The sequence below is a fragment of the Dasypus novemcinctus genome, chromosome 19, assembly GCF_030445035.2.
Source record: "Dasypus novemcinctus isolate mDasNov1 chromosome 19, mDasNov1.1.hap2, whole genome shotgun sequence".
NCBI classification, from domain to species: domain Eukaryota; kingdom Metazoa; phylum Chordata; class Mammalia; order Cingulata; family Dasypodidae; genus Dasypus; species Dasypus novemcinctus.
In genome coordinates, this window is record NC_080691.1 from 60,976,510 (window position 1) to 61,002,568 (window position 26,059).

General features: G+C 34.3%; 1 protein-coding gene and 1 pseudogene across 1 annotated transcript; both read left to right on the forward strand.

Annotated features, from left to right (window-relative positions):
* The first annotated feature begins 4,867 nt into the window (after positions 1-4,867).
* On the forward strand, positions 4,868-5,785 carry LOC101446879 (olfactory receptor 4C11-like). The gene has a single exon (XM_012521216.1). It carries the CDS (start codon positions 4,868-4,870, stop codon positions 5,783-5,785), a length of 918 nt encoding a protein of 305 aa, XP_012376670.1.
* A 17,984-nt stretch (positions 5,786-23,769) lies between these two features.
* LOC139436953 (olfactory receptor 4C11-like) lies at positions 23,770-24,664 on the forward strand (annotated as a pseudogene).
* Positions 24,665-26,059: the final 1,395 nt, after the last annotated feature.

Consider the following 26,059-nt stretch of genomic DNA (forward strand, 5'->3'; position numbering starts at 1 on the left):
AAGGAAGCTTGTGTATTAGTACCCCGTGTTAGTAAAATAAAAGAACTTTAGACATGCCAATAAGAGATTTAGATTATAAGACTACTTGTGCTACTAAATTAGCTTTGTGAGCTTGAGTGAAGTATTTTCCTTCCCTTGGCCTCAATTCCACATATTTAAAGAAGGTTAAAACATACAAACATTTCTTCTGCACTTTCTCTGAGCCAAGGTAACTTTCCTTTCATATATTTTTTCTTTCCATCTTTACAAATAATTTTGATAGGTCAATTTTTCTTATTCTCATGTAATTAATAAGGAGACTGAAGTTCTAAGTCTTTAAGTAAATTATAGAAAATGTTCCTCAGGATTCTTTGAAACTTTTTATTAACAATAATGATAGATGTTGGGGCATGATTTTATTGAAGATGTTTCTCTGTGCTCTTAAATCTGCTGGTTGCCATTAAGCCCTTCAGTAAAAAGGCAAAGCATGGTACAATTTATTCATGCCAATCTCCCATATCCATTTCTGTCTTCTATCTCTCATTCCCCATCACCAATGCAACCTTTCAATTTGTCCTCATTGAAGGTACCTAGCAGGTGGGTCTTGCCAAGCAGCTAAATTCTAGGCTCAAACCTGAGGATAGTAATTTGTTCTTCCATTTAGGAAAGTAATTTCATAATGTGAACCCTCCTATCTTTAATAGCTGCAACCACAAGCAAAAGCATAACTTAAACTTTGTTCCCTGAAAGAAGAAAATATACTCTCAGACATATCCTTAAAAATTAAATAATATATAAAAGATGATTATTCAATATTTCTTTAATCTTTAATTTCACTCACCTATAATCATTTCTATACTGACATAAAGCAAAGATGGAATAAGAAATGGAATGATAGTATTAATAATGATAAAATAAGTAAATAACTGTCATTACTAGGTATATATTTAAAGGGAAATTGAAAATTAAAGAGATTAGGAAATTTACTTCAGTTAACACAGTGGATAAGTTTAGGGGCCAGGACTCATGTTTATCACACATATTCTACTTCTGTTCTTTCAACTGGCTACAAAGATGTTCATTTCTTTAAATTTTCTCAGACATTCAAACCTCTAGAACAGGGGGCCATAGACCCCCAAGGGGTCTGTGGAAAGATTTCAAGAGAACCATGAACTTGAATTGAAAAATATCAACTTATTATCTCTATTTTCCATGACCTCTAACTGAAATCTGACTTGTCCTTCACTTATGATTATGCAATAAATAAATTACAGTAGTATTCATCTCACCCGACTGGCAAAGGAGTGCATGGAACAAAAAAGTTTAAGAACCCATGCTCTAGAACATATGGTGTAAACAAATTATATGGAGAAGGGGATGGTATTTCCTCACCTGCAATTCAGAGTGAATTGAAGTTTAACTAATTGGCCCCATTATTTGCTTTTGCCCTTGGATTGCCTGAGCTGAGTGGCTAATTGGATAATCCTTCAGAATTAGGTTGGAAGTTAAGAGTTTCCTAGGAGTTATTGAGGCTGAAATTTTCCTTAGAAATTTTTAAACATTTTTCTCATAAATACTATAAATATCCAGTGCAGTTAAAGGAGAAAAGTTCAACTCATGCTTTTCCAAATGAGAACTTGTGGGAATTGAGCTGACCTCAGAGGCATTTCTCTCTCACAGCACAGGAATAGTTTCTTTCATAAAGGTGTGTTCAGGAACTAAATTGAGACTCTCCCACTTTATTTTTTCACAAACACCCTCCTGTGCCACAAATCATGGCTTTCTCTAACCTGTTGCCTCTTTGGAGAAAACATGTGAAGTTAGGCCACAGGGAATTCCCCTTTCTCCATAAACTCCTGACTCTCCATAACCTCCTGTGATTGAATGCATCAGTAAATCACAATGAAGTACTGTTTGCAGGCTTCATCTGGCCTTCATGTGAGTCACATTCTAAGAAAATTACAGTTGAAGATATGAAACTTACTTCATTGAGTCATCAATTTGCTCAACTTAACTCATAAAAGGTAAGATTTACAATTAGTCCAATATATTTTCTTCCTATCACCTCCTGAGAATTGATCTGATGGAATCTATAATCAGTTTGTCTCCTGAAAAAAACCGGAGCTTTTAGAGAGAATTTCTAAACTGAAGGGTTATTGTGGGCCAGGTGTCCTTAACATTTCCTGGCCTCCAAGCAAATATACATTTCCTCTCAAAAGCCTCTCTGGACACAGAAGAGGAAGAATTAAACCTTGTTATATACACCTTGAAGCCCACCCAGAAGTTTCTTTTCTTGGAAATCCCCTCTTTTGAAGAGTTTAAGGTTGGCAGTGTTGTTTCCGACACACAGTATAAGTAGGACTTCACTTCTACACCATTGTCCTGGGTTTTCAAGACACATGGTGATCCTTGCTGATGATGTACAATGGTGCACTCTCTCTAGTTTGAGGGCAAGTGATAGTGCTTGGGGAATTGCAGAGAGCAGCTGGACTCTCTGATGAAACCTTGGTCAAATGATCCTAGATAACATGCTTTTTTCACCTCCACTCTACATGTCATTTTGAATATTATTCTCTGACTTTTCTTCCTTTCTTGATATCTGCTCACTCTCTCTCTATCTGTTCCTTCTCTGACTTCATTGAATCTTTGCTCTTTCTTTCCATCAATGTTACACATTATGTATCTAGTGTTATCCATTGATAATAGCAAGGTTGATTTTGGGGAAAAGGTAGGAACTTAAGGTAGGTCTTCATCTCTTCTGGCTATTGAATTTACTTTTCTAGACAGCATTTTGTGCAGATTGTTGGTATTAATGTTTATATAACTTATAAGGTAGATGCTAGAAGGAGAAGTTACAGAAAAACATTCTGTTCTAATTTTAGACCAAATTTTCTGGGCAAAACTCTGTGTATCATAGGTCAATCTATGTGCATAAAAGAGAAAAAGGCAAATGGCTACACTCACCTTGCAATAAAATTATCAGGAGAAATTAAATAGCAAATGTATAATCTGTTTAAAATTTAACATATTAGAGCAAGAATAATATCTAATTTAGAAATTTCAGATTACCTTGTTCAACTCAGTATGTAAGTAATAAATCTCAAGATAATATAGGAACATAGGGGATAGAAGTAGATTTTTATCTGGGAAGAAAAGAATACTTGGGGCTAGTTATAAACATTTGGGACTAGATATAATTTTTAAAGTGATTACAATACCAACAGGTTAAAAAAATTAATAAAGTTAAAGAAGAGAAAATAGCAATTGTGGGTGATCCACTCGCCCCAAAATAAAAAGGGATAGTTCAGAAGTGTTAGGAAATAATGGCTGTAAAGAATAATAAAATTCTGAGTTTGGGTTCATCTGAGGAAATTCATTAATTTTTTTAACTGCTGCTTTCCTAACTTCATATCCTTAAGTCTTCTGTTTGCTTATTTAAAGCAAGACAGTATGGTATTGCCATCTATATCATGAAGTGATTCCAATGACTGCATTATCTTCCCATAAATTTCATCTCAAAACTTTCCTATTTAATAAGAGTTTAGTTTTCATTTAGATCATCTCTATGTTTATCTGCAGGAATATGTCATTCTCCCTTTCTTACAATATTTTACTAAAATTTCGTACCCCCTTGCTCTTTTCCTCACAGCCAACCGATACACATATGAGATCAGTTTAATTAATGCAAATTAATGTCCAAATGAAGAAATATTTTTCTGGAAAAAGATCTCAAAATTTAAATGTTTTGAATATAAAAATGTTGTTTTTCAGTTATTGAGATTAAAAATCTATGCACATATATACTGGGTGATGCTTATGCATGCATCAGCAGCATCCCAGAGACAGCCAAGGTAGATGGAAACTCAGGTGCTGGTTCTCCTGAGGGCTGCAGAGACCCACAGGTTCTATGATTATGGCAGATGGCTCTGGAGTTCAGGACCATGTCAGTGGGTCCTACTTTGTAGTTTGTGCTCCTGAGTGTAATGGAATTGGACTCAGATATGACCATTCTACACATTCCTCTTCTATTACTTTTACCGGACCTGTGGATGGCATTTAGGTTTTGTATACTCAGGAGACCTGAATCTCTGAACTGTCCATGTGAGGGCCAGGCCCTGGGCCTCAGCCAACTTGTGGTCACTACCCTCTCATTTGTTGGACTTACCCTGGCCAGCTGACAGGGAGGTAAAAAGGGTCAACCACCACACCAGGGAGCTGAGTGCCTACAGCAGCAAGCAGCAGAATTGCATCCATCATCTATGGGGAATCTAAGCCCCCTCTTGATGTAGAGGGGGATTGGATATAACCATCCCTGGGTCCACATGATACTGGAATAGAGTATGGATTAGAGTGGACTTACTGGTGTTCTGCTGGGGAACTAATGTGTTTAGTAAGGGAAGAAATTGTAGTAGTGAGGTGAAGAGGGTGGCCACAGTGGCTGCTGAAGGTAGGGAGACGGAAAAAGAGATATGATGTGGGGGCATTTTCGAATTTGGAGTTGTCCTGGGTGGTGCTGCAGGGATGGGTGCTGGATGTTGTGTGTCCTGCCGTGGTCCACTGGGTGGACTGGGGGAAAGTGTGGACTACAATGTGGACCACTGTCCAGTGGTGCAGCAGGGTGCAGAACATATTTGCCAGGTGCAGCGGATGTGTCATGATGATGGAAGAGGTTGTTGATGAGGGAGGGGTGGCATGGGTGGGGTGGGGGTATATGGGGACCTTAAATTTTTTGAATGTAGCATTTAAAAGAAAATAAAGGGAAAAAAAGTAAAGAACATGAGTAGCAAAGAAGATTCCAAGTCTACTGTTCTAGCTAAATCACAACTTTTTTAATTCTCTTTACAGATAAGCCATTAAAAGCTGTGTTCTTTCTACATATACCTTAAATATGTACCTGAATATCAGTGTGAAGGAATTCATTCTCCTTGGTTTAACAAAGGATGTTCTAAAGGAGGAAATAGTGTTTGTAATCTTCCTCTTGCTCTACCTTGCAACTGTCTTTGCAAATTTACTTACTGTGATGACTATCAGATACAGTGGGATGATTGGGAGCCCCATGTATTTTTTCCTTTTCTACTTATCCTTTGCTGATGCATGTTTTTCCACAAGCACAGCTCCCAGGTTGATTATAAATGCTGTATCTGAGAAGAAGGTCATTTCCTATAATGAATGTATGATCCAGATCTTTACATTTCACTTTTTTGGATGCATGGAGATTTTGGTCCTCATCCTTATGTCATTTGATCGTTATGTGGCCATTTGTAAGCCACTGCATTACACAACCATCATGAGCATACATGTCTGTGGTGCATTGGTGAAACTGGCCTGGGTGGGGTCTTTTATCCATTCTATAGCACAGGTTATCTTGGCTTTGAAATTACCCTTCTGTGGCCCTAATGTTATTGATCACTTCTTCTGTGATATGCAACCATTGTTGAAACTGGCCTGCATGGACACCTATGTCATGAATCTACTCATAGTTTTTAATAGTGGGGCCATATGTACAGGCGGTTTCATAATCCTCATAATCTCCTATATTTTAATCTTACATTCTCTGAGTTACCAGAGTGCAGAAGGAAGAAAGAAAGCCCTCTCCACTTGCACTTCCCACATAATTGTGGTCATCTTATTCTTTGTTCCTTGTATATACACATATGCTCGCCCTCTAACTGTATATTCAGTGGACAAGATTGTGGCCGTGTTTTACACTATTGGGACACCCATGCTCAATCCTTTGATTTACACTCTGAGGAATGCAGAAATTAAAAATGCCATGAGAAAGTTATGGTGCACAAAACTGAGTTGAGGGGACAGAGTGAAAGATCCAATTGAAAAAAATCTGTTTTGCCAAAATTTATAGAAAGAGCAGAGAAAATATATTCATCCTGATGAAGGCAAAATAATCCTCTCAGTAGGAATTTGGGGAAATAGGTAAAATGACCACAGAGCACGGATAGTCATTAAAATTTTAAGACAAAATCACATTGATAACAGTACATAAAATCAGCAAGATTTGTGGGAGCCCAGATCCATTCCTCATTTCTTTTCTCAGAATTGTAGCTTATGAGAATGTTCCTGTTGCTTCTGGAGTTTTACCTCTCTCATTGTACATTATTTGAATTTGGGTTTCTATTCTCCATGTGTCTGGTCCAAGTCTAATAATTTGTTTCTGATTTATGACTGATCTGTTGTATTGACAAATCATTTCTTACACTGCTAAATCTGGAACATATCTTCTGGCTCAAAGTCAGACCAAAGTCACTCCAGGAAACTTATGATCCCAAAACACCATAAGTATCAGGTAATTTGAAACTTGGTCCTTTTTGGTGACACCTGTAATGTGCTCTTTCATTCTCTTCTAGAGAACCTATAGGAAGAAAATATAACTTATTTTCAAATAAGGACAATTTTACTTATAAGTTACTTATAAGTAACTCACTGAATTGCGTTATAATCTTTGTCAATGAACTTTAATATATTTTGGTCTTCTTGTTAGCCATTATTCATATATAATATTTTTGTAATGTGTGAAGGGACATTAAACAAAAATATTGGTTTGTGAATCAGTAACAATTTTATAACATTGTGAAATACATCACAAATCTCAACACTAAATAAGATAATATATAAGACAAATGCAACAGAAAAACTTTGCAATATAATATATGGTACCATTATAATCTATCCAGTTAGGGGGAATGAACACAAGACAGAGTATAGCAAGGAGGCAAATTTTCTCACTAGGTATTGAACATACTCTTAATGTAGGGATATGGTTGTTCATTGAATTATATGTTAGATTCTCAGACCAGTCTGCCTGGCAGGTACACTTTTGTGTTAAGTGAGATGTGTGAGTTATGGCTACTTGATACCATAACCAATAATGCTTGGCCAAATGCTTTTCCTATCTAGGAAACTTCATATGTTAAATCATTTTTTGTGGAGACATTCTTCCTTGGAAAGAAAGTTATTGTCCTATCACCAGATTATGTTATAATTAAATGGGCACATATGAATATTACACAGAAATTTATCAAAGCTAGTTTTGAGTTTGGCACATCAATATTAGTAAGAATTTTCTCAAATGAAACTACTGTGAAACATTGTGGTTCACCCCACTGCCATTTGTCATTCACTTTATTGAAATGCTTTCCTCACTTACCAAGTTCATGTATGCTTACTTAAATTTCCAACATAGCCTAGTGGTGGTTGGTGTTGCCTTAATAGCAGTCATTTCTGTCAATGAAATTAGGTGGTTATATCTGATGTCAGACATCAGATGACTCACAATATGCTAGTTGTATTTTTACATTTATCAAATATAAACACTAATTAAGCATTCTTATAAAACCAACATGTTAGGATCTGTGGTCTATTCTTCCAATTTTGAGCACTCAATCATGACAACCACCACAAATACTTAATGAGTTTCTGCTATGATGCCATAACTCTACGAGTGACTTGGGGATAGTTCTGTATAAAATAGACAAAGATACCTGCTTTATGGCATTTTACGTTCTAGTGAGGACAGGCTAGAAGAAGGACATATATATGTAAATTAATAGGTATGTTAGAAGGTGATAAATTGTATTAAAAGAGAAAGTAAAGTAAGGGAATCAGGAATGCTATGAAGATGATTTAAATAAGGTGATTTGGAAGTCCTCCCTGTGGGAAGAATTACAGCAGTTTCTAACATTATTATTGTCAATATGAAACTATATCATTAGTGGAAAATATTGAAAATGTCCAGGAAGGAATTTCATTTAGTATGTGTCATATAATAATAGAAAATCAAGTACTCTCTGGGGAATATTGTTTTACTGTATAAAGAGAAAAATGGTGTCATGTGTGTTTGTGTTATCTACTAATATTATTTGTAGAGTAAAAGTAGGGTTCTGTAAACAAAAGACCTAATGATTCAGCTGTTAATATACAGGAAGTTGGGAAATGGACTTGGCCCAGTGGTTGGGACATCTGTCTACCACATGGAGGTCCACAGTTCAAACCCTGGGCCTCCTTGACCCGTGTGGGGCTGGCCCTTGGGCAGTGCAGATGCACACAAGGAGTGCCCTGCCACACAAGGGTGTCCCCCATGTAGGGGAGCCGCGCGCAAGGAGTGCACCCTATAAGGAGAGCCACCCAGTGCAAAAGAAAGTGCAGCCTGACCAGGAATGGCGCCGCACACACGGAGAGCTGACACAACAAGGTGACGCAACAAAAAGAAACACAGATTCCCGTGCCTCTGACAACAACAGAAGCATACAAAGAACATGCAGCAAATAGACACAGAGAACAGACTACTGGGGAGGGGAAGAAGAGAAGAGAAATAAAATAAATAAATTTTAAAAAAATAAAAAAAATAAAAATAAAAGGTACAGAGTTCCTATTTAAAAATACATATATACAGGAAGTTTATTCTTTCTGATGTAACAGATTCATGTATATCGTCCAGAGTGACAGGAAATTTCTTCCTTTCTTTTCCTTTCATGGATTCACATTCCTTTCTGGCTTTTCCTTGTGCTCCCTAATGCGTCCATATTCAACATGTGATCCATATACTAGTATTATTGGCACCATCTTGGAGTTAGAAAATGCAGAATTCTGGGCTCTACCACAGAACTAATGAATCATAATTTGAATTTTAACACCAGGCTACCATATGTATACCAGAATTTGTAACATATTCCTTTAGGGCCCTGTTGTCTACAGTTGTGACAATACCAGACTTGTTTCAGGTGGAAAGAAGAAGAAATAAATTTTGGAGGAGTACACATTCAACATTTTAGATTTTAGCCTGTTAAGTATAAATTGCCCTCTGCCAACACCCAATTGACAAGAACTAGTCACAAAACTTCACCTAACTGCCAAAGGGACTGGGGAATTTTCAATAAATTGTAGTCTGGACATTCCTGGTGTTAGTTGCCTGTGTCAGAGGCTGATAGAAGTCTAATAGCAAGTGTGTTTTCAATATTTTATTCCTTTGAAGATATGGTTTTGCATTCACCATGAAACCTCAGAACATGGAATTTTGAAGGCGACAAACCATATAATTCTCTCTGTTACTGTCAAGGAGAGGTATGCATTTTCACAGATATGCACACCTGACACAGGAACCTAGAACAAGAAACACAATTAAAATCACCTTTTATTCAAAATTTGATTCAATTTGGCAAATATTCATTGATTTTCATTATGTTTCAAGGATCATTCTGGATAGCCTAAAATACAATAAAATCCTTGTTCAGATCTCCCATTCTAATTTATTATTCTATGACAAAATTCTCAGTGGCTAAACCATGGTTACTGTGAGTTCATAGAAATTGTAGAAATTGAATAAATATTTATAAAACTAGATTGCTTAGTTTGTGTTTATTTTTAATGAGAATTGTCTTAAGTTTTTCTCTTAAATCCCCTACAGCTTTGAACTGCCCCATTTTCATCCTAAATAACATAAAGCATGAAGGATGCATACAATTTTGGAAACCAATAAGCACATGCTTAAATTTTAACTCCAGTGCTGCAAAGACATTTGTATATATAAAAATATGTATGTATCCATACACATATATGTCTTAAATATGTATGTATATGTATATATATCCATACATATATATACACTAATTTTCTTTTGAGAAGTTTGTTTTTCTCCCACACTTGATTCCATTCCCTGTCTTTTTACATCAGTTCTTATGTGGTTGGTTTGCGGTTTCCCATGTCAGTGTTGGGTAGATATTAGTAGGAAATTATCATGGAGCATGAAGGTCTGAGTTCTGGTCCTGTAATGTCCCTGACTTCTCTCTTGCAAACTTTCCTGCTTGGCTTGGCATGAATTGCACAAAACTGAACTACCCAAACTTGTCTTCCTGACTTTAAGATATATTGTATGAACTGAGAAATTAACAGAAATATGTTAAAGCAGAACTCAGAGAAGGTTATAATTCAGATTGCATGGTTTAATTAAATATGTGTGCACATGAGTGTGTGAGTGTGTAGGTTTGTAGCTGAACTATAAAATGCTGGTAGAAATAGAGTTACTCTACTGGAAATTATTGGGAGGTTTTCTGAGAAGATGCTCTTTTCACTAGGTGCTATCTCCACAGGGAGAAATGGAGTGTGGAAGTTTTAACAGAGGAGAGAGCTTTCCATTGCCATGAAATGTGAAAAAATCAGGAAATGATTCTGGGTGTATTTATGAGTTACTTCTGCATTGGAAGAAGTTTCAGGAGGGAAAGTGGAAAGCAATGTGATAGTGCACAGATAGAGCTCTTGAAACACAATTGAGTCAACTATAGAATTTTAAAACCAAAAGTAACCAACATATTATATTTTTGACATAATTTTGAAATGCCCAGCATTTCTTTTCAAAGGACAGCATGAGGGTTTAAAACAGAGTGAAGAAGAAAGAATGAATGAGAAGAGGGAATCATTGAATTTTGTTTTCTCAATAAAGACCTGAGGATCCACTAAGAATTTTAGATTTAGTGTTTTGTAATATTGGCATTAATTAATTTTGTGAATTTCTTGTATGTCTGAGTTAATATTTCTCATAAAGAAAATTCAAAGAAGTATCTCACACTAAGTAATGTTTTTCTTCCACTAAATTGTGAAATATTTTACTAAAATTTGTTGAGTACTAAAAATGTGTGAAATGAGTGATGATATTGTATGTGAGGAACACAAAAGTGACACTGTCAAGCAGAGGCAAGGTTTCTTTTTTAAGACCTATGTTTTTTTCAATAACAATACTAAAGTATAGATAAAACCTAACTTGATTAAGAGACATCTTCGACTACAATCCAAGTTTGGACTCCTAACGTTTTGATGTACCCCAGTGGAGAATTGAAGGCAGCACTTCTGATCCTTCTTTAAGAAAGAACGTGACTAATCTATTAAAAACATAGACTGGAGTTATGAATGAAATTAAAATAATTTTCTTTCACCAATGTAACAAATATTCCATAACAAAGCAAATGCTAATAATAGGTTAAGGGGAGAATATTAACATAACTCTGTGTTTTCTCAAGGATTTTTATACATATACTTGCAACAAGAACAACAACAAAAAACAAAAGAAAAAACAAGAAAGGAAATGATTAGTTTGAGAAACTGATGAGTAATATTGGGATCATGGCAGGTGCAGTCAATTTTTTTCAAGCCAGAAAGAATCCACCAAGTTTCAAAGTGCTGGGAGCATAAAGAAAAAATGTCCTCTCTGGATCTCCAATACCTTAAAGAAAATAGCCCCACGAATACAAATAATCTCAAGTTCCAATTGGACAAAATTCCTTTTAAAAATGGTGGCTAACATTACAAAACTGAATGCTTTTTGGTTTAATGTGTTGGATAAAACTTTTATTTTTATTTATTTTATTTTTAAAGAAGTTTTAAGTTGCATAAATGTTACATAAAAATATAGGCAACTCCTATATATTCCACCTACACCCCCTCCCACACTTTCACACATAAACACCATCTTTCATTAGTGTGGTACATTAGTTACAATTAATGGACACATATGAAGCATTGTACTACAATGGATTATAGTTTACACTTTGCCCTACACAATTTTGTTCTCATATTTCTGTACCTCATTTTTCTGCTTTGTCAATAAAAATATCAAAATTTCATAACCTGCCTTATTTGGCCTTTGTTTTTGAGGACAACCTATTTTTCTAAACTTTTCTACCATGAATTTCTGAAATGGTAAAAATAGAGGTTTCATATTAATCTTTCTATTTTTCTGATATATCATGTGCAGTATTCTTTCCATAAAACTTTGATTTCATTTTTTTCTCATCCAAATACCCTCATCCCTCTGCTTTTCAGATCTCTATATCCCAAACTTTTCAGAAGCAAGGACCTATTTTACTTACTTTCTTCTCAACATGATGCTTGATGATTCAATTCATATGTGCAGTTTCCTTATGGTAAATTGGCATGAAGAATGATCATTTATCAAAATTTGAAATAAAGTCTTGGAAACAGAAGTAACCTTTCTTATTGCAGGTACAGGGTATCTGTGTCTTATGTATGTTATATATATATATTATGTGTTTATTTATGTAGCAACCCTTAGAGGGTGGTTGCTTTATAATTTATGTGTTCAGATGAATTAAAATGCACAGTATATCAAGGGATTTGTTAAATGTCACAACACTTCTGGGCAGTGGGGTGGGGTATGAATTTATGCAGTGTGTCTTCACACTTTAGGCTTTGATCATTGTACTCACAACTTTGAATAATCAAGGTTTTGGATATTTGCATCTCAGTGAACATGATTTGGAGCAAGATATTCTACAAAGTTATAACTTATCTCTTAGAAAATTTTTAACTATTCACTGACCATCTCTACATTAGGATTTTTTATTCCTCTCTCTGAAGATTATGTTCTTCTACCACTTCTCACATGGTGACTTACATATTTACTTATCTAACATTTTTTATAAAACCCATATTAAGATGTGAGCAATACATGAGTATTTTCCCCATTCTTAATAATAATAATTAAGGCTTATTTTGAGTCAATATGTGAGACAGAAATGATTATAGAAGTACTGACAATATTATAAATAGGATATTTTTGTTATTTTGGAGAAAAAGATTAAAAAATGAAAATGAAAAAATTTCTTATTGAACGATATAAAATCAAAAAACATTCACAGGTGAAAATGAATTTAAAATACACATAGAAATAACCAAATAATAATAGTTGTAAAAGCAGAGGCTGAGATTTATATTGTGTTTAATAGTAAACAGAATTTTTTAAAAATTAATTATATAGTACCTGTGATTTTGTCTAATAATCAACATACTAGCTAGTAAATAGTGAAGTCTAGATATGAACCCAGATCACTTGGCTCCAGTGACTGAATCCTTACTAAGATATGCAATAATTATTTTGTTAAATTAATACCCATCTTAGGTAAAATAACAAGATTCAAAAAGATGAGCAGACAAAAGATAGACGATTCTCAGAAGGGCATATCTTTGGAAAACTAATCCATGAAATTTAAATTTTGCTATTAATACATGTTTAATGAAAGTGACAAATATATTATTGTATCCTTGCTAACAGAACAAGATATGAAGAAATATCACAAGGGCACATATTATCTATATGTGTATCATTTTTATCTGCACAATCATCAACATTGAATTAACTACCTTACTAACATAAAAGACAGAAGACATACAGATATACACATATGCAAATATGGGAGATTATCAAAAATAAAAATGTTATGTCTGGAGAGAAGGACTATTGCCTCAATTAATGGGAGAAATATTTTATATTTTTCCTCTCTCATTGTTCTGCTTATCTTGAATATTTTGTCATGATCACTAATTATTCTACAATAAACTACACATAATGAAATTTCCAACAACATAGAAAAATAATTTTCTACCTTATTATTCATGATAATGAAATCCTAGCACTTGATGATACAATATTGTCCTCTGAAAATTATTGTAAAGTTATTTATAGAATTATTATTTATAGAAGGATAATGTAAACAAAATAAATGCCTCAATGATAAAATGGTCCAATAGATGTTTCATAAAAAATAATGCTTTTGTGCAACATGAAATTTATAACATAAAATAGAAACTATATGATGTTGAGTGCTTAAAATAATTTTAAATGACTATCAGAATAGAAAATGGTGTTATATGATCATTTATGTATTGTAAACAAGACATATACATGAACAAATACATAAAGTAGGAAAAATCATACCACTGTATGCTGTACTATATATTTTTCAAATCTTATATGATAAATAAATATCACTTCACACTTACTAGAATGGCAACTATTAAAAGAACAGAAAACAGTAAAGATAGGGGAGGATATGGAGAAACTGGACCACTCATTCATTGCTAGTGGGAATATAAAGTGGTACAGCTGTTATGGAAGAGATTTGACATTTCCTCGGGAAGGTAAGTATAGAATTACCATATTGTCTGACAATCCTGCTACTGAAAGCAGGGACTGTAACAGATATTTGCATACCGATGTTCATAGTGGTATTCTTCACAATTACCAAAAGATGGAAGCAACAGAAGTATTCATCAACTGATGAGTGGATAAACAAAATATGGTATAAAAGCATATATATATATATATATATATATATATATATATATATGCAATGAAATATTATTCAGCTGTAAAAGGGAATGTAGTCCTTGAGCCTTGAGACATTATGTTGAGTGAAATAAGCCAGACACAAAAGGGCCAAATACAGTATGACTTCACTGTTATGATCAAATTATAATAAGCAAACTCGAAGAGTTAGAATCTAGAATATAGGTTACTAGGAGATAGATTGGGGTGAGATAATGGGGAGGTAAACTTAACTTGTACAGAATTTGTATTTAAGCTGATGGTAAAGGTTTGGACTTGGATGGTGGCCATTGTATTACATTATTGTAAATGTAATCAACAGCACTGAACAGTATATGTGAACGTGTTTAAAAGAGGAACATTTAGGATTTTTAGAAAGAAAGCAGCACCTGTAAGAGAACAAATCCTCACCCAATTGTGGAGGAGAAAAGAATTTTATTAATGATCTTGCAAGAATGGGCACGTGACCTGGATAAAATAGCTAGTGCACCAAACAACAAGAAACAGTGATATTTATAACCTAAACCTAACATTCAGTTTCTTCCCCTGTTCCCATTGATTGGGTACTTCAGAGGTTACAGCCTAACTTTCATGGTTCCTGCTCTGGGTCTCCCACTCCCATGTTCTCCACATTCCAGTGAGCTGGGCAGGCTCTGTGCCACTTTCTCTCCTGGTGCTGCTTTTCAAATTTGATGCTGCTTTCACTATTGGCCCCATCCTCACTTCTAACCATTGGCCCCCCTCACTTTGGCACCACTTTTCATATTCTTGGTATGCCAAAGCTGTTAGAAACCCTTTTCCTCCTCCTCCAATCAGAGAGCCAGCGCTGGCTTCTCTTTTTTTGAAAATTAAACTTAGCCTTCTCCTACAGGATGTATTTATTACTACAATAAAAATAAAAAGATAAATAAGACTGTTAAGCACAGGAAACCTTCTTACACAGATTGACAATAGCTAATAGTACATGTATAAGAATTTTCTTTCATGAGTTATGGCACATATATGATACTAATACAAAGTGGAATTAATAGGGTAGTATATGGGGAAAATTCACCCAATGTAAATAATGGATGATAGAACTATTTTAGTAATCTTTCAAATGTAACACAGCTAACTATTGTTAAAAAATAGTATAACTTCTTTAAAAAGTGCTCTCATCAATAGTAACAAAGTTCCACACCAAAGCGAAGTGTTGGTGGTGTGGTGGAGTACATGAATACTGTATTTTATGAATGATTGTTTTGAAAGTTCAAAAGTGCTCTAATAAAAAATGTATAAAGAAGAAATACCCTAGGTAATTCAAGTTACAGAAGGAAATACGTAAATAAAACATGACATAAGGAAATTGCACATATTGTACCAGTCTGAATTCATAGGCAGGAAAACACAACACTCTATTTTCAAACTGAGGAATGGAATAATTCTGGAGTAGGGAATGAATAGGTACTTACCGTTATGCAGCCCTCAAAGTATTATACAGAGTTTTTGGTTTTCTGTTGGTGTTGTTCGTTTATTATAACTACCACTGAACCTGATAAATAAGCATAATGTCTTCAGAAGGGCTCCTTTAAAGATATTAGTGCTTATTTATTTTGGAATAAATGCATATGTATATGCGTGTAATGTGGGAGTAAAAATCATTTTTGAATTCTAACAACTAATGATGAGGTAGGGTGGATATATGCACTTAATTTTTCATGTGAAAGTCATGTTTCAATGCAATAAAATCATGTGGTCAGGGTTTTAGAACAAGTTCTGAATTTCTGAATCTTTGTAAAATACAAACTTTCTAAAAGATATTTTATTTTTTTCCAAAATGGAAGTACTTTGCTTCAGTGAAAGGAGTTTCCTCACCAACAGATAAATCTAGGAGAGAAATGGGCCGTTGCAGATTTACAGAGATTCCCAACAGGTACTGGTATACACCAAAAGCATTTACAGAAACAATTGTATACAACAGAACCAAGGAATTCAGAATTCAGTCCACTGATGTGCCACAATTTCACTTATTTTCTTCTCACTGTCAGTTAAAACTCTGTCAACTGCATTCAACCTACAGCTGCCATGTCAATAAAAGCGTGGATGAATTCATTTTGATGGGGTTGACACAAGATGCTGGGAGGCAGAAGCGATCTTTGGGATCTTCCTGATGCTTTACTTAGGGACTCTCTTGGGAAATGTTCTCATCGCGTGACGGTTAATGCAAGCAAACCCATGAGAGTACTATAAACTTCTTTCTATCCTACCAGTTCGTTGGTTTTTTGTTTGTTGGTTTTTTGCTTTTTTTGTTTTTGCTAATGTCTGCTTGTCTACAACCATGATTCCCAGGCTGATTGTGGTTTCCCTTGCTTGGGAGAATACCATTTCCTATAATAATTGCATGTCTCACGTCTTTGCTGCCCATTTACTTGGGCCCATGGGGATCTTTGTGCTCATGCTTATGGTGTTTATATGGCCATCTGTAAGTCCCTGAAACTCATGACCATCATATGCTAGGGAGCCTGCAGTGCTTTGGTGATTCTGGCATCAGTAAGATCTTATATCTCTTCTTCATTACAATTATCTTTTGCTTTGATGTTGTCCTTCACTGGCCCCAATGTGAATGATCACTATTTTTATGACTTGCAGCCCTTGTAGAAACCTGCCTGCACAAACATATGTGTGATAAATTTACTAGATGTGTGCAATAATAGGACCATAAGCATGGTGTCCTTTATAAAGGCTTTTTAATATTCTGTAAGAAACATTGTAATATGTAGACCAAAAGCTCTCCTCACCTGAATCACCCATTTTTCTGTCATCATCAAATATTTTGTTCCATGAACATTTATATACATATGTCACTAACCACTTTTCCTTTTTCAATCTGACCATAATTTCTGAACACTCATTGGAAACCTCATTTTAGTAAGGTAAAAATGTACATGGAGTCTAATATAGGGTTTTGGTTCATCCTAACGTTGGATGTAAGAAAGACATGGACAAAACCCAAAATAACACAAACCTCAGTCATCATACATTCCCATTTCTAGACTCCCCAAGATGGAAGGACCACAATGTCCTGCATTTAATAAAATGCCAACAGTGATTTAGCAAAACTGGGATTCAATTTAGATAGCCCAGTCATTAAATCAACAATGAAAAATTATTGAACAATCATGGTAATTTCAACTCAGTGCTAAAAGCAATAATTGATTCAGCATCTGGACCTTGGAGAGTTCAATGATCTTGGAAACTATCCTCTTAAAGATTTTGCCACTAGATTTAGGAAGCTTGACCATCCCATAGGGCTGGGAGTTAATTTAGGATCTTTTGATTGGGAAGTTTGATGCAGAGTTGTTGTTTTTTTGTTGTTGTTGGGTGTTCTTATTTCTCAGGTCAAGGGAGCTTATTACATAACCATGCAATCATATTAAAAAGAAAATCTATAGACATATTAAAACTGAGACTTGGATTAAAAACTCAGATCAGTTACTATTTAATTGTGTGACCTTGGATAAGTTATAATCCTTCTCTTTGCTTCAAATTCACATAGTTACAGAGGATTAAAAAAAATGGAAATTTTTTTCTACACTTTCTTGAGACAAGAATTCTTTCATTTTATATGTTGTATTTTTTAGTTGTTAGAGGTTTGCAATAATTAAAAAGCTGTAGCTCAGTTTCCCCTGATATGCACTGGGGAAAGGCTAACCTTATCCCCCATAAGCCTACATTTCCAAGGGCATGGCATTTCCCCACAGGTTAAATAAAGAAACCACATAGAGACAGGAATAAAAGGAAATAGAAAACTTTCCTACCTACATATTGAAGGGAGATAAAATTCCTACAGAACAAAGAAACATCTGCTCCTGCATCATTCCAAGAAACCATAACTCCCTAACCCACTATCTTCTAGTCACTGTCAGGGAGAGTTTTCATTTACAGGGCTTCCTACTGGTCCCTGCACTTCACTTGGACCCTCAACACGCTCCCACCAGCTATCATTTCCCCACCTAGGAAAGTTCTGTGTAAATCTAAATCTCCCCCTTCCAGGGGCAGACTGAAGTCTCTCATCAGACCCCTACCATGCTGGTGGGGGGCCTGAAGTCTGTTCTTCAGACCCCCTCCATTGGGAGAGCTTCTCAATAAATCTTTCTTTGTCTATAGTCATTTCAGTTTCTGTGTCCCAGTAAGCGCTGTATTTTCTCCAAATTAGTCATAATAGAAACATTTTAAGCCTAAGCTTTTTTATTTCCCTTTAACTGATGGGAAACTTGAACTCAGAAATTTTAAGAAGCTTAATTAGTAGCCTGCCCAATAGTCTTGCATTCTATTTTTAAAATAAAAGGAATGTGTTGAGGATATAATTTTCTCCAAGAAGTTTCTCTGTGACTTTTTGGTCTGCTGGTTGCCAGTAGTTCATTCAGTAAAAGTGGAAGAAATGGTACAATCTATTCATGGCCTTCTGCTATCTCCATTTTTTTCTCCTACTCCTCTCTAACATTCTCACCCCAAACATTCCCTTTATCCTCATTGAAGGTACCTAGCTTGTTTGGATTGCCAAGCAGGCAATTCTTGGTTCAGAGTTCTAAGTGTTAATATTGCTTTCCAGATAGTAAATTAATTGCACAATGTAATTTGTTCAGTGCTTATTTGGTTGCAGCTACATTCAAATTCAAAAATCTAACTTTTTACCTTGTGAATGAAATAGCGTATATTCTCTCAGACATATATTTAAAATAAAAAGAAATTATGGAAGACAAATATTTATAATTCTTTTACCTTTGAAGAAAGAATTCTGCTCGTTCTTTCTATATTGTTTAAAGAGCACAGATAAGATTAGAAATAGAATTTATTATTAATGGTATTACAATAAATAAGTTGTATTACTAGTTAAAATTTACAAAAGAGGAAATTGAAATTAATTCTAAGAAAATTGCTCATTCACAGCTGGTAAATTGTGGGGCTAGATTTCGTGTCTACTACACACATTTCACCTATAACCACCTTCACATGGTTTCAGAAACAACCCTAAGTCTAGAAGAGGTAGTAAATCATAAAGAAAAAGGAATGGTCTTTCTGCACCCACAATTCAGAGTTAGATTCAGATTAAATAATTGTTCCCATAGTTAGCTTTTGCCCTCTGACTCTCTGTGTGGGTAGCTCATTGGGACTGGGTAGGGAGTATGGGTTTCCTTGGAGCTGTGGAGTCTGAGAGCTTGCCTTAGGCATTGCAGATTTTCATAGGAATTGCTATAAATACACAATGCAGTAAAAACAGAAATATTTAACTCATTTCTCTGAAGGGCAAACTGGAAAAATAGCTGGACTCCAAGGAATTTCTCTCTCAAATGACATACTTTCTTCCAAGAAAGAATTATCAGGACCATTTTGAGAAACTTCCTCTGTTTTGCAAAACAGCCTGTTCCATCCCATGGATTTGGCATTGTGTCTAAACCAATGCCTCAGAAAGACCCTTGTGAGATTGGAAAACAGCAAGAGTCCCTTCTCTCCCTGTATTTCCCATTCCTCTTAAACTTCTGTGATGCAGAACCTAAATCAATGTCAGTGAAGTTTAGTTTGTATGATTTATATAGAGTTCATAAGATTCAACTTCTAAGTAAATTAATGATTCAGATATAAAATATATACTTTATTGGAAGTCATTTATTTGCTCTTAGAGGTAAGTTTTTCTGTCAGTTTGAAATATTTTTTTTCACATTGTTTCCAGAAAACTGATCTAGTGGACAACTTAATCAATTTGTCTCACAAAAAAAGATGGTTCACCTGGAGAGTATTTCCAAAATAAAGGACTGCTGTGCTACAAAGATTTTTAAAGCCTCTTTATTCACAGAAGGGGAGAATAACTACACCAGCATTTTGAGGCCACCCTTTCAGATGTTTCTATTCTTGCAAACGCCCTCATTTGAAGAGTTTAGGGTTGGTGGCAATGTTTCAGGGACAGGGTCTAAATAATGCTACAATTCTTATCTATTGTCCTGGGGTTTCAAGACTCTGTTCATGGCCCACAACCTTATGCCTTCTCTTGTTTAGGTGCTAAGTGATAGAGCAGAGTGTCAAGAGGAAAGAACCAGAACCCTGTGATGAATTCTTCAGCAAAAGACACTCGGTGACACTCTTTTCCACCTTCCCCTTTTATGTTTTTCTGTGTCCTGGTCTCTGCCTCTATTGCCTTGCCTGGTGTCTGCCGACGTCACTCTACTCTCTCCTTCTCTGACTTCACTCATTCCCTTCCCTTTCCTCCCTTCACAATTATTCATTATATATCTAATTATCTGCTTTGATATTTGTCCTACCATGAACTTTATCTAAATTTTGGTATTGGGATAAGGATAGGATCATTAGATGTCATTTGGCATCCTTTTTTGCTGCTCCTCAAATCCCCCCCTTTTTTGGAGCAAATTACATGGATGGATGAGATTTGAAGTTTTAGTAACATGCAATTTCAATGCTAGATGGAGTGGCAAGTTAGGGTCATTCTCTCCTAGTTATAACTACATTAGGTGCAACTTTTTGTGTCACAGGTCAAACTTTGTATGTTCCAGAGCACAAGGTACCTCACTGGAAAACAAATATACTAAATGAAGTAACAAAAAAGAAAACCTGTCTAAATGATAAATTCTCATGTATAAGAATAAATATAATTGAAGCTCTCTTATTCAAATCAGATCATAGTTAATTAGATTCATTGTAGATAGAACTAGAATGTATTTGGGACAAAGATATAGACATTGGGGACCAGATATAATTTAAAATGGCTAAAATTTCAACTTGTAAAATTTAAGGATTTTATAGAAGAGAAAAATTGCATTCTCTAATACTGGGATGCCCCCAAAATCAGACAGCTAGGATATTCCATAAATGTTCAGAAACCATGGATGAATTCAGAAATAAAACTCTGAGGTGACAGACTGAGCCAAGGCATTCAAGTTGTTCAAGTGTTCCTTTCCTATCTTCATATCCTTAAATCTTCTCTTTGATTATTTAAGGCAAATGTAAATAGTTTTGCATGACATGGCTTTCATGGCTGTCCATCATCTGCTGATGAATTTATCTCTTAAAATGATGATATAATGGTCATGTAATTTAATGGAGATCATCTCTATATTTAACTGAAATAATATATGCTTCTTCCCATTTTACAATCTTTTCCTCACCTTTCTTACCTCATTGTGCCTCTCTCCACAGCCAAGGACACCCTGTTTTGTTTTTTCTTCCATTAACAATATAATAGGGGTGATGTATGAGACCCCTGCATGATGTTATGTAAATTTATTTTGTAAGTTTGCAATCTTTAGTATACACTTACTGTTTATGTGTGTTTATGTATGAATGATATACTTCAATAAATATATATATATTGAAATGAAGTTATATTTAATTATTTTCTCTTTTGTATTTATCAAAGATAATTGATAGAATTTTTAGTTATAATAAAAACTGGTGTGATTAAACCGATATGCAATTTCTTGTAGCAGAACTGAAAAATAATCTTCATATATGTATTATGATTATGATTATGTAGATTATGATTATGTAGATTATAAAGATTATGTAGCTTTATTAGAGTAAATGGAAAATTTAAGATACTGATTTTTTTTTGTCTGTTATACTTCTTTTTTTTTATTGACTTTGTAATAATATTACATTAAAAATATATATGTGAGGTCCCATTCAACCCCACCCCCCCACCCCCCCTCTCCCCCCCCAACAACACTCGTTCCCATCATCATGACACATCCATTGGATTTGGTAAGTACATCTTTGGGCACCTCTGCACCTCATAGACAATGGTCCACATCATGGCCCATACTCTCCTCCATTCCATCCAGTGGGCCCTGTGAGGATTTACAATACTGATTTTTAAGTATTCTCATCAGGAAGATACCCTTTAAGCTCACTGTGTACTTCAGTTCCAAGAAATCTAGTTGTAAACTTCAGTTCACACATTTAAAACCATAATAATTCCACTTCTTATTTTTCATTCTTCTCTGCTTTCTGAAAACAATTAATTTTGAATGATCTTACATAGTCAAGTGTGATTCTTGTGCAATTATTGATTTTACTAGAGGTTTTTCATCCCTCCAATTCAAATGTAAGGAGCTTGAGAACAACTTTTCACTACATTACTGCAGATGTGATTAGGTTCTTAGTATATACATGATTACTGAGCTGATGGTGTTATTGATTCTTTGATAGATTGGAGGTTAGTTAAAAAGGGAGAGTATGTCAAAATTCTTGCTAAAATATAGCCCCGATCATTTAAGATTAATGTTAAAAACATAGAAAGTGTACAGTAAAGAATGAAGATTTTAACAACCTTAATTGTAATCTAACCAGCAAAGGGAAATTTTTACTTAGTAATTTGTATAAAAATGGTAAAAGTCAGGGGATAAGAGCTCAAATCTATGATATAAAAAATAACTCACAAAATAAATGCATAATTCAAAACAGATAAAATATTAAAAATAAAAACAGGCAAATATACTATATTATCATCAGCAAAAAAAATACGATAATCGTAATTGTATAAAAAATAAAGGAAATAATATTGCAAATTTGAATTTTATTAGAAATCTCTACTATATTCTTATAATTTTAGCAAAAATTAAAAATAATAATGCAAGTTATGCATACATCTATACAACACTAAAATTCTAGAGCACCATGTTGGCAACTAGCAGTAGCACTTTAGAATGTGATTGAGAAATTATGAATTTTGAATGGACATATTTAATTTTCATCCTGTGACTTACATTAAATTTTGATATTTATTGTGGAAATATGTTAATTCATATCATTGAAATATTTCTAATAAATATTGATAAAAGCAAATTGGAAGGCTGCCAAACGTTTTTATTTATACAATTATTTATATCTTTTGCCTCAGTAATTCAATGGAAATTAATTTTGATGAAATTTTTTAAAATTAAGGTAAATTATGTAAATGAGAAGAGATCCTTTTCAAAATATTTATAAGTGAAAATTTGAAAACAAATTAAATGAATAAATGGAAAATGATTGTATGAAATGTTTGTATGTTAATTTACAACTGCTAAAATGGATAAATGTGTTATTGATTTTCTTTAGTTACATGCAGAAAGGATTTTAACAAGTAAAATGAAAATTAATATGTGTATATAAAATACTGAATGATTGCATTTATATAGATATTCAACTATAAGTACAAAAATAGATTAAAATAATGGGTACTACCTCGGGAAATTCAACTATATATATTTACAATTTTATTTAAATAGAAAAAATATTGAAAGAAAAAATCTGTGGTAGATATATTAAGGGGAATCATATGTGAGTAAAGACATCATTCAGCTTTTATAAATGTAAGTAGTGGAACACCAGGATGGGTCAATAAGAAGTGAAACTCAATATTATGCAAAATAGAAGATTTCATGTGCATGGTAATTTCCCTTTTTAAAAAAATGCCAGCCACAGCGATATATTTAAGCATCTTAACATCATCTCACAATCACTATACTGACTTATATTAGAGGTAAAATTATGACTACCATAAACAATAATTTGGAAATATAAAGAGTCCAAATACAATGCTCTTGTCAAATCACAATAATCTCAATTATTTTTTTGCAGACGAACTATTTCTAAGCTTCATCCTTTCTTTATCTACACCAACCACGGTCATGAATTGCAATGTGAATGAATTCATTCTGCTAGGGTTAACTCAGGATGTTCTTAAGGAGGAAATAGTGTTTGTGGTCTTTATGTTTCTCTACCTTGTAAGGGTGCTGGGAAATTTACTTAGTGTGATGACCATCAAATACAGTTGGATGCTTGGGAGGCCCATGTTCTTCTTTTTCTACTCATCCTTTGCTGATACCTGTATTTCCACAACCACAGCACCCAGGTTGGTTATAGATGCTGACAGAGAAGATAATTATTTCCTATAATGAATGCATGGTCCAAGTCTTTGCAGCTCACTTCTTTGGGTGCATGGAGATTTTAGTTCTAATCCTCATGTTTTTTGATCACTGTGTGGCTGTTTGTAAACCCCTGTGATACACAACCATTATGCGCATACATGTCTGTGGTACACTGGTAAAACTGGCCTGGGTGGGATCTTGAATCCATTCTTCAGCACAGCTTATCTTGGTTTTGAAATTACCCTCCTGTTGCCCTAATATTAACTATCGCTCTCTTTGTGATATGTAGTCACTGTTGAAACTTGCAAGCAAGGATACTTATTTCATAAATATAGTCTTTAACAGTGGGGCCATATGCATGGTGAGTTTCATAACCCTGATCATCTCTTTTATTTTACTCTTACATCCTTTGAGTAACCAGAGTGCAGAAGGAAGAAAGAAAGCCCTCTCCACCTACAACTCCCACATTATTCTGGTCATCTTAACTTTTGTTCATTGTATATTCATATACACATACCTTCCAACCATATTTCCAGTGGACAAGGTGGTGGCCATGTTTCACACTATTGGGACACCTTTGCTCAATCCTCTGACTTATACTTTGAGAAATCCAGAAATTAAAAATGCCATGAAAAAATGGTGCAGGAAAATATGAGTAGAGGCAGCAGAAAGGAAGACTCCAACTGTGTATTCTGTGTTTAAATAAATGTTCTTAATAAAGAAGAGAAAATATTCCATCCTGTTATATATAATAAAATCCTTTCACAGTAGAATTGTTGGAGAAGTAGGAAAAATGAGCACAGAGAACAGAAAACCAGTTAATTTTGAGACAAAGTCACAAAGATAACAGTACATCAAGTGCTACAAGATTGAGAACACAAACCTTCTTCTCTCTCCTATGCTCTCAATTGAAGCTTCTCATCCAGATTCTGTTACATCTAGAACTTTACTTCCCACCTTGTGCATTTCTGGTTTAGGGTTTCTTATCCATTTTTTTTATCCTAGTCTAAACTTCTTCCAGATTGATGACTGATCTGTTTTGTTAACAATTCGTTTCTGACAATATTAAGTCTGACACATATCTTCTAGCTCAAATTCGGCTCCAGATCATCCCAAAAAACCTATGACCTCAAAGAGCCATAAATATCAGATAAATAACACCCTAAATGAAACTTGTTCACTTTTTGTAATGTGAGTATTATGTCTCTTCATCTTCCTCTTGAAATTGTATAGTGAGAAAACTCACATTTTTGTCCTAATTAGGACATCTGATTAAATAAATCTTTTTATTTAATTAAGTCATAATATTTCTCAATATACTTTAATGTGTTTTGTTTATTATCTGGGTCATTATTCACTGAAATATTAAATTCAATATACTTTTTTTGATAATTTGTCATTGGACACTGCCCAAATTTTTGATTAGTGAATCAATGACAATTTTATAATATTGTAAGATTTATATTATAAAAATTGGCATTTCATGGATGAGATATTATATAATGAAATGTGCAACAGTTGACAAAAAATGAAAAAGACTTTAGAGTAAAATAAAATATACCATTATAATCAATCCAAAGAAAGAAGATAAGGAAGTGATAACAGAGCAGAATAAATCGAGGAGGCAAAATTTCTCACTAGATAATTGACATAGTATTTACGAAGGGATACAGTTCTCTGATTGTTTTTTACAAAACCAAGAACAGTCTGCTTGACAGGTACACTTCTATGTCAGGAGGGAAGTTCTGTGCCAAAGCTACTGGAGACTTTAGACAATATTGCTTAGTCAGATTCTACCATTATCGAGAAAACTTCATAAGATAGTTAGGATTCAAAAAGAAACAAGCCTTCCTGAATAGAAAGTTATTGCCCAATAACCAGGATAAGTACTTTGTATTTTAGATGTGTATTTTTCATAACAGCTCATTGAATTTACATTTTGGTTCAGATATTGTTAGCTAATGAATTATAGCATTAAGGGCCAGGCCATTAAGGAATGTGAAAAAAAAAAGTTCATCTCTGAGAAATAAAATGATGAAAATTGTTTTCC

Excerpts from the sequence above, each read along its gene's own strand:
- LOC101446879 (XM_012521216.1), top strand. The coding sequence starts at position 4,868 with ATGTACCTGAATATCAGTGTGAAGGAATTCATTCTCCTTGGTTTAACA.